The sequence below is a fragment of the Eumetopias jubatus genome, unplaced genomic scaffold, assembly GCF_037043125.1.
Source record: "Eumetopias jubatus isolate StellerSeaLion01/CBP00866 unplaced genomic scaffold, mEumJub1_p1.0 scaffold_8, whole genome shotgun sequence".
In the NCBI taxonomy this organism is placed as follows: domain Eukaryota; kingdom Metazoa; phylum Chordata; class Mammalia; order Carnivora; family Otariidae; genus Eumetopias; species Eumetopias jubatus.
In genome coordinates, this window is record NW_028274814.1 from 18,018,941 (window position 1) to 18,033,109 (window position 14,169).

Consider the following 14,169-nt stretch of genomic DNA (forward strand, 5'->3'; position numbering starts at 1 on the left):
GAAGTTCATCCTAGGATCGAGCCCTGCAGCGGGCTGTCTGCTCAGTGGGGAGTCTGCTTCTCCCTCCCCCTCCACCTCTCCCCCTGCTCATACCCTCTCTCAAATAAATAAAAATATAATCTTTTTAAAAAATTAAAAAAATTTTGCCTAATTTCCAAAAAAAAGTAGTCAAGGGAAAAAAAAAGAAACGTAATCCCATACTGGAACAATAATTGATTTAAATTATTCTTTGTTGAGTTGTTTTAAGTTAAATACTGCAAAGATGGACTACTTGCGCTGGTGGTCAGAAGGAGACAAATAGCAGAACTTGAAGCACTAGGTAGGAACTGGATTAGAGGCAGACATATAAATGTTAACGTTTGAGTATTTTTCAGAGGACTAATGTGCAAGTCAGAAAGTCATAAATTATGAAAGAGTGAGCAGGTTATGGAATTCAAGGTGTCCAATAATGGGTCTAGACTGGGCAGGGGCTGAGGTGTTGATCAAGGTCAGTGCGCCAGTTGTCTCAACAAATGACTGACTTTTGAATGTGAGGCTTTGACTTTTCAGAAGGTTCCTTTGTATTTTTTCTGGTCAGGGGCAGGAACTGTGTAGGAAATGGTTAGATTTGATTCTGGCTGGAGCAAGGACCAAAGACCAACTGATTAACTAACTCTGATTTAACTCTGATTAAAAGTACAGATTCAGACATATCAAGTGGTAAACAAGCGAGTGAGGATAAAGGGATGGGAAGAGGGAGAAAGGAGTTAACGTTTATTGTATGACAAAGGCTGTTAGAACCCATTGGACATCACAGTCATTACCACTGTAGTTGTAGTCCATGAATATCTACAGAAATTATTTCACTCTAAAAAGCAGCGTAAACTTACCCTGTTGTGGCATAATAATGATTTGGTCTTTGGGTTCTTGGCACACAGCTCCCCAAATCCTTGGAATCTCTGCAGAGATGAGTGTCTTTTGTATGCTAATGAGATGACTGGTAGCTCGGAGTCCCTAGATAGCTTCTGGAAGGCACTTGCCAGAGGAACCAACCTTTGTAGTTAGAAGGTTGGAACTTGTGGCTCTACCCCCGGACCTCCAGGGAGAGGAGAGGGCCTGGAAATTCAATTCATATCCAGTGGTCAGTGATTTAATCAATCAATCATAAAGACTCCTAAATGATGGGGTTCAGGTTGGTGAATACATCTAGGTGTGGGGAAGGTGGTGAACCATACACCTCTCCCTTACCTTCTCCGGTGTATCTCTCTCCTTCAGCCATTTCTAAGTTGTATCCTCCATAGTAAACCGGTGCTAGTGTTCTGAGTTGTGTGAGTTGTTCTAGGGAATTTTCAAACCTGAAGAGTGCTGTGTGGAAACCCCCAAATTCACAGCCTGTTGGTGAGAAGTACAGATGGCAACCCGGATGTGCAGCTGGTGTCTGGAGCGACACCGGTCTTTTTTTTTTTTTTTAAGATTTTATTTATTTGACAGACACAGCAAGAGAGGGAACACAAGCAGGGGGAGTGGGAGAGGGAGAAGCAGACTCCCCGCTGAGCAGGGAGCCCGATGCGGGGCTCGATCCCAGGACCCTGGGATCATGACCTGAGCTGAAGGCAGATGCTTAACGACTGAGCCACCCAGGCGCCCCAGGAGCGACACCAGTCTTGTTGGATCCAACCGTTGAGCCCGTGGCACCTCACAGTAACCCCCGGCAGGTCGTGCCAGGACTGGTGCGAGAAAAAACACCACACATTTGGTGTCAGGAGTATTGTGAGTAAAATGAGCCCACCTACCTACCTCAAGCTGAGTGCACACCATCCACATAGATGCTTCCCTGCCAACATTGGTTCAGAAGCTCTGAACTCATCTCGTGTACTGGACCTGAGGAGTGTGTTCTTGTTTTCCCTGCTTAGACTCTATTCCTTGCTTGTACTCCTGTACCTGGTTTAAATCCAGATTCTTAATCTTTCCTTTATTATTAGAGTGCACTTTTTCTGTGCCCCTCTAATCCCTCGAACATGGTGTTGATTTCCCTTTTTTTCTTCTCTCTGTGGTGTGGCCTGATAGACCAGGTAATGTTTGGCTTTCTCCAACAGTATTTGTATGCTTTCTCTTGCCTCTGATGGTCACTGACAGCCTCTCTCAGATGGTGATGTTTGTCCTAATGAATCATCGTCCACCATGTTCTCCTGGGTCCTGGACATTCCTGCTCTGATCAGTTCCACTGCCGCTTATAACATGGGATAAAGGTAGAAAAGCTCATCTTGAGGATTATGTCAGTAGTGGGCAGTTATTCTCTAAAGAGATGAGAGAGTCGTGTGGCATATTTGTGGTTGCTTGGCATCAGCATGATTCTTAAGTATATTTTTATTTTTAATACAAGTACCTAGCATAGTGCCTTGCACACTGAAGCATTCAGAAAATGTTTATTGAATTAAAAGCTGTTAACAATGATCATGAATCTGTTACCGGAAGGATTTAGAATGAATCAACAAATAAAGACTCAGATGTTAGTCAGAGAAAGACAAACACCGTATGATCTCATATGTGGAATTTAAGAAACAAAACAAATGGACAAAGGAAAAAAGACAAACCAAAAAACAGACTCTTAACTATAGAGAGCAAACAGATGGTTCCCAGAGGGGAGGTGGGTAGGGGTTGGGTGAAATAGGTGAAGGGGATTAAGAGTACACTTATCCTGGGGTACCTGTGTGGTGCGGTCTGTTAAGTATCTGACTCTTGGTTTCAGCTCAGGTCGTGATCTCAGGGTCATGAGATCGAGCCCCATGTCAGGCTCCGCACTCAGTGCTGAGTCTGCTTGCAACTCTCTCCCTTTTCCTCTGCCCCACCCTCTCTCGTGCATGCTCGCTCTCTCTCTAAAATCTTTAAACAAAAAAAGAGTACACTTACCTGATGAGCACTGAGTAACATAGAAATGTTGAATCAGGATATCGTACACCTGAAACTAATATACTGGCATTAAAAATAAATAAGAACTGCCATTAAAAATAAAATAAGAACAAATGCATTATGTTAACATAAATAGCATTTTTAATTAAGTAGCTATGTTAAAAAAAAAGACTCGTGTTCTTTGCCTTTTTAGTTTGTTCAAATCTCTGAAGAAACTCCTTTGTGCCTAAATGAAAAATTTATTTAACTATCCTTTTTAGTGTTCCTGATGGCCTTCTACTGCAAGGAATAAGTCCTAGATAATTCACAGGAATATCCTAAGTATTGTGGTATTGAGTAAAAAAGTTTTAAAAAGGCAGAACATCTTATATTTGTTGTGCTATGTGGGTATGTACCTGGAAATTGAGTTTGTATGGACTGTGGAATTTATACAGACTAATGTTAGATTTTTCTGCTTTTCAGAGGTATAGGCATAAGAATGACAGAACCGATATATCTCAGCCCCTCATTTGACAATGTGCTGCCCAGCTACTTATTTTTACAGGTAAGTATTTGTCAGAGTAAAATATTTAAAGACATTGAAACATAACTTTGGAAAGTTATTTCAAATCTAAGGTTTTTTTCTGTTACCATATATTTTGTGGTTTATTTTTTCTAATCTACGTTTGGTTAAGCAGTAAAAAAAAAAAACAAACAAAAAAACCCAAAAAACAAAAAAACTTTGTACATACTCTCTCAACTGATTTTATTTTATTTATTTTTAATTTTTTTATTTTTTAAAGATTTTATTTATTTATTTGACAGAGAGAGACAGTGAGAGAGGGAACACAAGCAGGGGGAGTGGGAGAGGGAGAAGCAGGCTTCCCGCAGAGCAGGGAGCCCGACGCGCGGCTCAATCCCAGGACCCTGGGATCATGACCGGAGCCGAAGGCATACGCTTAACGACTGAGCCACCCAGGCGCCCCCTCAACTGATTTTAAACTTTTTAAAAAACCCTGTGTTGCCCAAAAGTGTGTTAATTGCTTATTAGCCTCTACTGTTTTTTCTTGAAAAGTAATTTAGAAAATACATACTTGAAAAAAATGCATTGGGGCACCTGGGTGTCTCGGTCGGTTAAGCGTCTGCCTTCGGCTCTGGTCGTGGTCCCAGGATTCTGGAATCGAGCCCCACGTCATGCCCTCTGCTCGGCGGGGAGCCTGCTTCTCCCTCTCCTTCCTGCTGTGCTCTCTTGCTATTTCTTTCTCAAATAAATAAATAAAATCTTTAAAAAATAAATAAAAAAATGCATTACTGAGGCACCTGGGCAGCTCAGTCAGTTAAGCATCTGCCTATGGCTCAGGTCACGATCCCAGGGTTCTGCATTAGGCTCCCTGCTCAGTGGGGAATCTGCTTCTACCTTTCCTTCTCCCCCCTCCTTGTGTGCACTCTCTCTCTCTCTCTCAAATAAAATCTTTTAAAAAAATGCATTACTGGGGTGCCTGGGTGGCTCAGTCGTTGGGCGTCTGCCTTTGGCTCAGGTCGTGATCCCAGGGTCCTGGGATAGAGTCCCGCATCGGGCTTCCTGCTCGGCGGGAAGCCTGCTTCTCCCTCTCCCCCTCCCCCTCCCCCTGCTTGTGTTCCCTCTCTCTCTGTGTCTCTCTCTGTCAAATAAATAAATGGAATCTTAAAAAAATAAATAAAATAAAATAATGCATTACTTTGGGATATTATTCTATTTTATTTAAGGCAAACTTATCCTAGAGTAGCAGTCCTTGTATGATCAAAACTAATAATGAATTGATGGTATAATATAACTTGTTGCCATATAGCTTATTGCTGTAGATACATGAGTTGTCCAATCTCATATTTCTAGGTGCCAATCAGAATTGGTAAGATTGGTTTACATTTTACTTTTCTCCTGTAGAAATGTGGTAGTGGCAGGGAGATAGGAACCCAGACGTCTTTGAGTGGCATTAGCAGCATAAAACTAGAATTCTTAAGTGGGCATTAGATGGTGAAGCACCCAAAATTCCAAAATTTTGTACATTTTCTTAGAAAAAGATCCAGAGGTTTGTTATATTTCTGAAAGGGCTCTGGCCTTCAAAATATTGAGAACCACTGAATTGAGAGGAAAAAATGGGCTTTTTTAGTTAAATTGATAGGGGAAATGCATCATGCATGTGCATGTGTGTGTCTCATGTGTGAATGTCCAATGAGATCATAGGATACTCTAGGAAACTGTGAATTTCCTGACACTATGTTTACAGAAAACCTGTTCTTGGCAGAGGATGCTATACTGGATTACCTCCAAAGATTTCTTTATGTTCTCTGATTCTGAACTTTAAAAGGATTTAGAATCACTGATAATTGATTTTTTTTTCTTTATAGAATTTGCCATCTGTTGTAGTAACTCATGTTCTGGATCCTCAACCCGGAGAGAAGATTCTAGATATGTGTGCAGCACCTGGAGGCAAAACAACACACATTGCAGCATTAATGCATGATCAGGTGAGACTGTCTTCACAGCAAAAACTATTCACAACATATTACATGTTTCAGTGTTGAAGGTGGAACTACACATAACTTACAAAACATTATGTAAACATTCATAATCTAAATGATTTCAGATTCAGCCAAAGTAAAGACTGTTCAGTGATGGCATTCATCACGTGTTGAGTACAGGTTATCATTTGTGAAGACTATCTGAAGATCTTTTTTTTTTTTTAATGTTTTATTTTTTTTAAATGTTTTATTTATTCATGAGAGTCAGAGAGAGAGAGAGAGAGAGAGAGGCAGAGGGAGAAGCAGGCTTCCCACTGAGCAGGGAGCCTGATGTGGGACTCGATCCCAGGACCCTGGGATCATGACCTGAGCCGAAGGCAGACGCTCAACCATCTGAGCCACCCAGGCGCCCTGAAGATCTTCTTGAATCCCAGATTTACTAATACGTTTGTAGAGTAGAAGTCTTCTTCATAAAATTATGTTTAACTGCAACATTTAAGAGATTTTTTTATGTTCTTAATTATAAGACTTGACACTTTCTAAACTACTAAATTCTGCTAAAACTCGATTTGACAGCACATTACTGAAGTGTCAATATATACACTGATATATATATACAGATATGTACATTATGATATGTACACATCAAACACATTTTCTTGAGATCCATAAAAACCTTAAGATCTGGCTTAATTATAAAGCCTGTTGCGTTGTCATAAAATATAGTAAGTCTTAAATAAGTTTCTTTCGGGTTTTACTGCTTTTTCCCCACATATATGTATTTGACAATATGTTTTCTTTCATTATGGGTTAGTCTGTGTTCAGAACTCAGTGTGATGTTGTAACCGTTCTGTGCTGGACCTAAGATTCTTCATCTCAAGAAGGATAGGGCCAGTTGATGCTATCTTCTTGTTTCAAATTCCATAAAATTACATGGTTCTTGAAATGCTTAGACACACTAGTATCTTCACCTATTTTGATCTGGAGGCAGATTTTAATTGATTGGTTGGTTGAGTAAACAGACAGTTAGTACTTACAAATGCCAAGTACTGGGGAGGCAGCAACAAACCACTGGGACCAAAATTGTCTTTATTGTGTAGCTTCCCTTCTAGTTAAGAGGAGACAGATAATAAATTAAATGAATACAAGTTCTGGCCTGTAGGATTGTGGTAAGGGCGGTGGCGAGCAAGAGAGGAAGGGGAGAGGCATTGGGGGTACTGAGGGGAGTGAGTATGCAGTTTTTAGGAGGGTAGTGAGAAATGCACCCTGTGAAGGTGGTTTTTGAGGAAAGACTTGGAGGTGATGAGCAATATGGAGGTCTGTGGAATGCATATTTTAGCTAGAGAAAAAGCAAGTGTGGGTGGTCTGAGGCTGGAGGGCACCTGGTCTGTTTGAGGAACCTCTGCAGTTTGCTGAGAGAGACGAAGTGAGGAAAAGAGACCAGAGAGAGGGAGGTCCCAGGGTGGATGTTGAGGTTGAGCTGTTGGCAGGGTCTGATAGGACATTAGTTTTGCTCGAGTGATGGGAAGTCACAGAAGAGTGACATAAGCCTCTTTACTATTTCAAGTATCCTTTTGGCTCTTGCCTTGAAAACAGGCTGGAAGAGGGCAAGGGTGACTGGTTTGGAGACAGTAATTCAGGGAAGCATCGTAGAGGTGGCAAGAAGTTCTGGAGATGTGTTTAAGGTGGAGTTGTAAGGAGTTGCCGATGCACTGGATGTGGGTTATGGAAATTTGAGGGTAATCAAGGGTGACTCCTACAGATTTGGGGTGAGGGTGACTATGGGAGGAGCAAGTTCTGCAGGGAAAAGTCAGAAAGTTAGTTTTGGTGATATTAAACTGAAGTGTCTATTAGACTTGTAAGGGATGATGTTGAGCAGGCAATTGGATATTTGAGCCTGGAGTTCAGGACAGAGGTATAGACTGGAAATAAAAATATAGATTAGAAATGTAAATACATATAAAATAGAAATTTGCAAGTCATCAGCATATAGATAATACATAAAGCCATAACACTGATGTGGGTGGCAATAGAGAGTAGAAGAGGCCAGAAGACTGAGCCGCACGGATACTGTGTGCCAACATTCAGAGGTTGGGGAAAGAAGGAATGGCCAGTGATGTCAGAGGAAAACCAGAGGAGTAGTTGGACACCCTGGAAACTGAAGAAAGGGATTGAAAGACAGTGGAGAGAGAGCTGTGTCAGATGTTGCTGCTGGGCCACATAAAGTGAGGACTGAGAACTTCCAGTGGACCTAGCACCAGGTCAGTGATGGGCAACCTTATCATGAGCAGTTTTGGTGAGTGGAAATGCTTGCTTGGATTGAGAATGAGGGGAATCCAAGAAAGTGAATCAAGAGCACTCCTTTGGTGGTGGGGGGGGAGTTATTTGTACAGGAATACAGTGAAATGGGGCAGTAGTTGGAGGTGAACTCAGGGAGTACTTTATTTTACGATGAGAGAAATGATCATGGTTGTATGCTAATGAGAGATCCATTAAAAGGGGAAATTGCTAGCAGTATCGGAGGAGGTGAGATGGGATACATTTTGATGCACAAGTGGCTTTAGATGGTAGCATGCAACAGTTTATCCATGGAAATCGGAGGGGAGGCGGAGTACACAGGTGCAGATATTGGTGGGCCGGTCAGTGGTAAGAGACAGGAAGGTCTCTTTTGGTTGTTTGAGTTTTCTCAGTGAAATATGAAGCAAGGTCATCAGATGAGAATGGGGATGGGGAAGGAGGTGGTAAGAGCTAGGAGGTATGAAATGTTAATCTAGGAAAATGGAAGTGAGAATGGGCTGTGGACACATCCTAGCAATTCTAGTTTGCGCCATGGGCTCCGTGAATACAATGGTCATGAATGTAAGATTTGTTGGGATAGTGATGGGCTTTTTTTAGCTGCCTGGATGTAGATGTGACGTTGGTGAAGAATTGGATTTAACCACAGCAGCATTTTTGTCATGCTTATATGTAAGACACAGAAGCATGTATATAAGAGAGTAATGTGATACAGCATGGAATCTAAACTGGGTAAAGAGCATAGCAAGGACAGTCAAAGACTGAGAGCAGTAGATCCATTCATATTTTTCTAAGTTAGCTCAGATTTATACAGTGGTAGGAATTCTTAGGCACCTAGGAAACTCTTTGGCAGTTTTTTTTTCATCGTACTCATTTATAAATAAGGAAAAATTGCCTACCTGAAGTATAAGACTTTCTGGTATAGAAATATACTTCTACAAGGCTTAGCAGAGCCCTTCTGCTCTGATTCACTTGATAGAAGATGTAATATCTGTGTGCCCACTCCCCAAAGTGCCAGATGTTGGACTTTACCAGATGATCATTTTTGATCTATATTTAAGTGATTAAGTCAAGTGATTTACAAGCAGTCTTGCACAGAAAATAATAGGAACATTTACTGTGTCAAGATGAAATTGTAACTTTTTCCTTTCATTAGTGCAAATCATTTTATCCAGAGACTTCTGATAAAAATTCACATTACTGGGGCGCCTGGGTGGCTCAGTTGGTTAAGTGACTGCCTTCAGCTCGGTTCATGATCCTGGAGTCCCGGGATCGGGTTCTGCATCGGGCTCCCTGCTCAGCAGGGAGTCTGCTTCTCCCTCTGACTCTCACCCCTCTCATTCTCTCTGTCATTCTCTCTCCCTCAAAAATAAATAAATAAAAAAAATTAAAAAAATTCACATTACTTGCATATTAGTATTTGATACTATTACAATTTCTGAAACATTCACTGTGTCACAAGCAGGGAGATAATGCACACATACATACATATATATGTAAATAAATAAATTTATATTTTCAATAAATATATGGAAGGGTTAAAACCTATCTCTGCACTATATGTAAATCTACATACACTATATATAGGCACTGTATATATGTTCTGTGTGTGTATATATGCACTCTATATATGTGCCCTACACACACACACACACACACACACACACACACACACACACACACACACACACACACGTATAACCTCAGTGAGTGGCCTTAAAGTAACGAAGGAAGTAATGAAGGAAGGAAAAGATATTTGTTGTTTAAAGTTTTGGGGTATTAATACTCTTGGTTCATTAGAGGAGATGTACTTTCCTGTTTATTTATACTCCTCTTTGTCCCAAAGGAATTTAAGGTGGTAACAGTAAAAACCTTAAGGAAAAATGCATTAAATACCACCAAGTGCATAAAACACAGAACATGAAATAGAAGGATTCATTTTATGGAGTTGCGGTTTTCAGTTTACCTGAATCAGTTTTCAGTTTACCTGAAATCCTTAATTGTAAAGATGATGCTATGCTTTGAAGAGGTGATTAACAATCTGCCCTTAATTTATGGTATATGATATTTATTGTGTTTGCTTAGAAGTATTTATCCACGGATATTTTATTCTCTCTAGTAAAAAGTCTTTCCAAAAAGTCTGTATATTTTAGATGTGTCCATGTTGTGTTTGGTTTCATAGTGCTGTGTGAAATGACCACAGAAAGTGTAGCAGCATTGTAATTGATGCATTTGTCATACAAGGATGGTGTATATAAAAGAAACAAAAGCAAGAAAAGACACTGAAGAGTTAATCTCGCCATCTCTGCAATATCATTTCATAGTATATTGAAAAAATTATATGAATGTCACAACACATTTGTAAAAGAGTGGCCTCCTCTTCGTTGACTTTAACTTAACCAAAGAGTTGCTGTAGAAATTATTTTTGAACTACTTTTTATACCATCCAGAGCATTTTGCTGTGATATACAGGTCAATATTTTTATGTTATAGTTGTCAGAACTGACATGAATTTTGTTTACATGTACAACTCAGAAAATATTGAGATGAGGATTGATTTTACAAGTAACATTCATCTGTATTCCAAAGCACTAGAAAAACATATCTGAGAACATATTTTTCCAGATGTGAACAAAGCGCATCACATTGGTGATTTTTTAAATATTTACCTCCAATAGATATTTTCAAGTTAAGTTCTTAGATGGCAAACACTATTAATGGTTTTGAGTTTTGTTAATTAAAAATATCTGTGAACTATAAGAAAATTAACCTGGCAAGAATGTGCTTTCCTATTTTGTATTTATTTTTAAGTATTTAAATTCCAGTTAACATCCAGTGTAATATCACTACAGTTTAGTGATTCAGCACTTCCATACATCACCGGGTGCCCACCACAAGTGCCCTCCTTAACCCCCATCACCTATTTCACCCACACACCCCCACCACCCACCTGCCCTCTGGTAACCAGCAGTTTGTTCTCTATAGTTAAGAGTCTGTTTCTTGGTTTGTCTCTAAGAATGGGTTTTTTTTTTTAAAAGGTAAGACAGTATTTTAATGTAAATTTGATATACATTTGCTTAAAGAATTCAGCTTTAAAACTAGGGGTGGGAGGATAGTAGGGAAGACCATAATTTTTCATCACTTTTCCTCATTATTAATAGTTTTTATGACTGCCTTGGGTTTACACTTTATTTTTATGTGTTTTCGTTTGTTCTTTAGGGAGAAGTAATAGCACTGGATAAAATATCCAACAAAGTAGAAAAAATAAAACAGAATGCTTTATTGTTAGGACTGAATTCCATCAAGGCATTTTGCTTTGATGGAACAAAGGCACTTAAACTCAATACAGTTAAGGATGCTGAAGGTAAGTTAAATTTTATCTTTACAGGCTTCTATAATTGGCTTTGGATTTTGCTGTCATTGTTCTGGCCCTAAAATATCCATAAACCTTGAAACTGGCATGGATGTAAGATATTTTGCCGTAATAGATACCATTTTGCTTTTCATCTTATCCCAGAACATATATACAGTGCCTATATATAATGTGTGTCAGATTTTATTTTATTCTTTTTTAAAGATTTTATTTATTTATTTGATACGAGAGAGGGAACACAAGCAGGGGGAGTGGGAAAGGGAGAAGCAGGCTTCCCACTAAGCAAGGAGCCTGATGCAGGGCTCGATCTATGTCAGATTTTAATAATATAAAATCAAACCCCAAGTCATGGTCAAACTCTTTGGTCTAGTTGTATTTGTCTTAATTTCATATTAAATCTCAAAAAGCTTATTAGCCCTTCAAGTTTGTGATTATTGAGCTGTTTTGATGTCTTCATCTTTTCTTGGGAGAATGGGGCTATGGAGCTGGGAAGGGAGGAAAAACTGCCACATATCTTGTTTTGGAATAAAATGTTGCATTTATTAAGTCCCTTGATTGCTCTCTTTCTTTGTTTAGACTTGATTTCATGAAATACTCAAGAAATTTGCATATTGTAATGAACCAATTGGTGTTAGTTTCCCCAAAATGTTTATTGATTAAAGATGCTACTTTATTAAAGCTGAGGACATCGTTTGGACTCCGCATACCTTACAGACCATCTAGTTTTCCCATATATAAGCTCTTGACTTACATACTGACCACTATCACTACTAGACAGTGGCCAGGTCAATATAATTCATTACTGTCACTTTACTGAAATTGTTGGTAGTTCACCAAGTTTACATATCACTGAATAAAGTGATCATCCTCAAAAGCATAATAGACTGAGGTTGGGGTAAGAACAATCAAGATGTAGGGTAGCCATCTTAGAGGTTGGTCTTCAGTGCTATAGACATTCATTAATTGACTTGGGATAGTCCATCACTGATTTTTCACTCATCCACATCACTTTATTAGCTGATGGTCATAGGTTGTCATCTTTAGCTCTTTTTTTTTTTTAATCAAGACCTGTTTCATCACAGATACTCTATGGTAGTTTGATTTGGGTTATTAAACCTAGAATGTCTAGCAATAGACCCAATCTGTTTGATGGAAAATGTATGAGTAGTAATGTGAACATCACCATATCTTTGGGACTCCTGGAAAGTGAGAAGTTATTTTGTGACACCTGCCTAATGTGTAATAAACCTCATGGGAATAAACAAATGAAACACGTGTAAAGCTTCCTAGAAAAACAGGGATTATTCTGAAGAGCAAGGTCTGGACTATTATTTATCTTCTTACAGAGGTGGGAATAGGTTAGATGTAATTTTTTGATTACATGAGAATAGCACTTCATGGTCAGTTGATTGTTAACCCAGAAGAGTTTGTCAGGAGTTGGCTGGAGATTTATAATAGCGCATTGGCTAGTAGGCTATATCCGAGAGACCCAAAATACAGTGGCTTAGAAAAGATAGAAGGATTTTTTGTTTCTTTGTTTTTTGTTTTTTATTTTGGTCTCACCTAACAGAAATGCGTGTCTGATGCTGGTAGGTTTTTTTTTTTTTTTTTTTTTTTAGATTTATTTATTTATTTGACAGAGACACAGCAAGAGAGGGAACACAAGCAGGGGGAGTGGGAGAGGGAGAAGGAGGCCCCCCGCGGAGCAGGGAGCCCGATGTGGGGCTCAATCCCAGGACTCTGGGACCATGATCCTAGCTGAAGGCAGACGCTTAACGACTGAGCCACCCAGGCGCCCCACGATGCTGGTAGTTTAATATCTGGGTCTAAGACAGATGTTCCAGTTCTTTCAAGGGGAGGGGAAAGGGCATCAGAATCCTTGGGAATGCACATGCCACTGACCAGGTTAGTCATTTGATCAGTTTAGCTGCAAGGGGGCTGGAAAATGTAGTCATTAGCTGTGTAGTCATGTGCCCAGTTCAAAACATGACTTTAGAAAAGGAGGTTAATGGGTATTGAAGAACAACTAGCAGTCTGACAGAGGCTTTGTATCACTGAAAGTGATGATGGTGATCGTTAAAATTTATAAGATATTTAAAATTTTATTTTAGAGTAGTTGACATAGTGTTATTAGTTTCAAGTGTACAACGTGACAATTCTACAGTTCTATAAATTACTCGGTGCTCACCACAATTAAGTCACTTTCTGTCACCACAAAATGTTACTATTTTATTGACTATATGCCCTATGCTGTGTTTTGTCTTTTTTTTTTTTTTATCTCTGTGACTTGTTTTATAGCTAGAAGTTTGTACCTCCTAATTTCCTTCACTTATTTTGCCTATCCCCTCACCCACCTCTCCTCTGGCAACCACCAGTTTTTTGTATTTATGAGTCTGTTTCTGTTTGTTCATTTGTTTTTGACGTTTGGAGTCCACATATCAGTGAAATTCTGTACTATTTGTCTTTCTCTCTCTGACTTATTTTACTTAGCCATCAAACCCTCTAAGTCCATCCATGTTGTCATGAATGGCAAGATGCCATTCATTTTTATGGCTGACTAATATGTGTGTGTGTGTTTGTGTGTGTATACACACCACATCTTCTTTATCCCATCTATCAGTAGACACTTGGGATTGCTTCAGTATATTGGCTACAGTTAAGGGGTGCCTGGCTGGTTCAGGCAGTAGAACATGCAACTCTTGATCTCGGGGTTGTAAGTTTGACCTTCACATTGGGGATGGAGATTACTTAAAAAAAATATTGTCTGCTGTAAATAATGCTGCAATAAACGTAGGGGTGCATATATCTTTTTGAATTGATGTTTTTATTTTCTTTGGGTAATTAGTAGAATTACCGGATCATATGTGTTTCTATTTAATTTTTTGAGGAATCACCATACTGTTTTCCATAGTGGTTGCACCAATTTACATTCCCACCAAGAGTGCACAAGATTTCTCTTCTCTCCACATCCTTGCAACATTTGTTATTTCTTAATCTTCTTGATACTAGCATTCTCACTGGTGTGAGGTGACATTTTATTGTGGTTTTGATTTACATTTCCCTGATTTAGTGATGTTGAGCATCTTCTTGTGTGTCTCTTGGCTATCTGTATGTCTTCTTTAGAAGAATGT

At 39.3% G+C, this 14,169-nt stretch overlaps 1 protein-coding gene across 1 annotated transcript in view; it reads left to right on the forward strand.

Annotated features, from left to right (window-relative positions):
• Positions 1-14,169, forward strand: part of NSUN6 (NOP2/Sun RNA methyltransferase 6) — a 65,437-nt gene that overhangs the window by 23,260 nt on the left and 28,008 nt on the right. The window contains exons 6-8 of the mRNA XM_088025795.1: positions 3,352-3,433; positions 5,257-5,376; positions 10,885-11,029. Of these exons, the coding sequence (XP_087881921.1) occupies positions 3,352-3,433; positions 5,257-5,376; positions 10,885-11,029 (347 nt within the window). The remainder of the gene's footprint in view (positions 1-3,351; positions 3,434-5,256; positions 5,377-10,884; positions 11,030-14,169) is intronic.